Source organism: Danio aesculapii, chromosome 11 (assembly GCF_903798145.1).
Source record: "Danio aesculapii chromosome 11, fDanAes4.1, whole genome shotgun sequence".
NCBI lineage: Eukaryota > Metazoa > Chordata > Actinopteri > Cypriniformes > Danionidae > Danio > Danio aesculapii.
Window position 1 is genome coordinate 45,190,646 of NC_079445.1, and position 2,500 is coordinate 45,193,145.

General features: G+C 29.9%; 1 protein-coding gene across 1 annotated transcript in view; it reads right to left on the minus strand.

Moving 5' to 3' along the window:
* LOC130236936 (CLIP-associating protein 1) overlaps positions 1 to 2,500 on the minus strand; it is a 108,718-nt gene that overhangs the window by 3,461 nt on the left and 102,757 nt on the right. The window contains exon 40 of the mRNA XM_056467692.1: positions 1,188 to 1,304. Coding sequence (XP_056323667.1) covers positions 1,188 to 1,304 — 117 coding nt within the window. The remainder of the gene's footprint in view (positions 1 to 1,187; positions 1,305 to 2,500) is intronic.

Sequence of the window (2,500 nt, forward strand, 5' to 3'; positions counted from 1 at the left end):
ATAAACCTTAGCATTTGGTGAGTGAGTGCATATTCTGTGCTTCTGAATGGCTGTATTTACATCACTACGTATCTCGTCATGTAGTGTGTTGTTAGGACACGTGGTTCCAATGTAACCTGCTCAGCTAATGTTTACGCTCATAATATTTATATCATTTGCTAATTAATAACCTCATGTGGACCTCTGAATCTGCATCTCATTTCGGAGTCTGCTACTGTCCACCAGAGGTCGCATTTTGGTCACCGACGCATGCTTTCAGAGCCATTCTGAATGAATGAAATACGCTGTTTTCCAGCAAGGCAACCTGGAGTGCTGAAATATAATTGGCTAAACTGGCATTGAGCAGGTTAAAATGATCGAAACAAAACTCGGAAAACACATGTTCAAAGCAGAATATCTGACTTCAGCATTGTTTTTCAGATAATCAAGCATGTTTACTGATCATGTTTCTGAAATATCTGCACACATATTAATGGTGTTTTATGCTTTAGAAGAGTCAAAAACTTACAGACAGCACCTTTAATAACTATAAACAGTATTTCAACTGCATACATACATTTCAATGGCAATATTAACATTTATTTTAGAGATTTAAAAAGTTGCATCCATTAACATTACTTATGTTAAGAGAAATAAATAAATATATAAATATATAAATAAATAAATAAATAAATATATAAATAAATAAATATATAAAAATATATATAAATAAATAAATATATAAAAAATATATAAATAAATAAATATATAAATAAACAAATATATAAATAAATATATAAATAAATATATATATATATATAAATAAATATATAAATAAATATATAAATAAATATATAAATAAACAAATATATAAATAAATATATATATAAATAAATAAATATATAAATAAAATGTATTTTGTTCCAGCTAGGTGGTTGCCAAAGAACTAAAATAACTAAAACCTATATAAAAATTATGGACATACTTAAAGAATAAAAATAAAACAATAAAAGTACAATTTCAGTTAAAGTATAAATTACAAATATAAAAAAACTATAAGATTTACTGAAATTACTCTGAATAATTGTTAGCCATTAATCAAAAATGAATGAATATTTTTTATTCAGAAAGGACGCATTAAACTTATCAAGAGTGATATAAAAAGACGTGTAATGTTGTAAGGATATACTGAATATGTGACCTCTGACCTTGCTGCCGGTCAGCTGCTGTATATGAGGCTTCAGATCTTCACCAATCACAGAATAAATGGCCACCAAACAAAACACACTGGCCTTCCGTACACTGCTCTCGGTGTTATCATAGCCCTGCAACACACACATTTGAGTCAGTGATTCAAGAATGAGTCTGTTTTTAATGAATCATTTGAGTCAGTGATTCAGGAATGAGTCTGTTTTTAATGAATCATTTGAGTCAATGATTCAGGAATGAGTCTGTTTTTTAATGAATCATTTGAGTCAGTGATTCAGGAATGAGTCTGTTTTTTTAATGAATCATTTGAGTGAGTGATTCAAGAATGAATCTGTTTTTTAATGAATCATTTGAGTCAGTGATTCAGGAATGAGTCTGTTTTTTAATGAATCATTTGAGTCAGTGATTCAAGAATGAGTCTGTTTTTTAATGAATCATTTGAGTCAGTGATTCAAGAATGAATCTGTTTTTTAATGAATCATTTGAGTCAGTGATTCAGGAATGAGTCTGTTTTTTTAATGAATCATTTGAGTGAGTGATTCAAGAATGAGTCTGTTTTTGAATGAATCGTTTGAGTCAGTGATTCAGGAATAAGTCTGTTTTTTAATGAATCATTTGAGTCAGTGATTCAAGAATGAGTCTGTTTTTTAATGAATCATTTGAGTCAGTGATTCAAGAATGAGTCTGTTTTTGAATGAATCATTTGAGTGAGTGATTCAAGAATGAGTCTGTTTTTGAATGAATAATTTGAGTCAGTGACTCAATAATGAGCCTGTTTTTGAATGAATCATTTGAGTCAGTGACTCAATAATGAGCCTGTTTTGAATGAACCATTAGAGTCAGTGTTTCAACAATGAGTCTGTTTTTGAATGAATCATTTGAGTCAGTGATTCAAGAATGAGTCTGTTATTGAATGAATCATTTGAGTCAGTGACTCAAGAATGAATCTGTTTCTGCATGAATCATTGGAGTCAGTGATTCAGGAATGAATCTGTAAATTAATCATTTGAGTCAGTGATTCAGAAATGAATCGGTTTCTGAATAAATAATTTGAGTCAGTGATCTAGGAATGATTCAGTTACTGAATTAATCATTTGAGTCAGTGATTTGGGAATGAAGCCATTTCTGCATGAATCATTTGAGTCAGTAATTCAGGAATGAATCTGTAAATGAATCATTGGAGTCAGTGATTCAGGAATGAATCTGTTTCTGCATGAATCATTGGAGTCAATGATCCATGAATGAATCTGTTTCAGCATGAATCATTTGAGTCAGTGATTCAGGAATGAATCTGTTTCTGCATGAATCATTT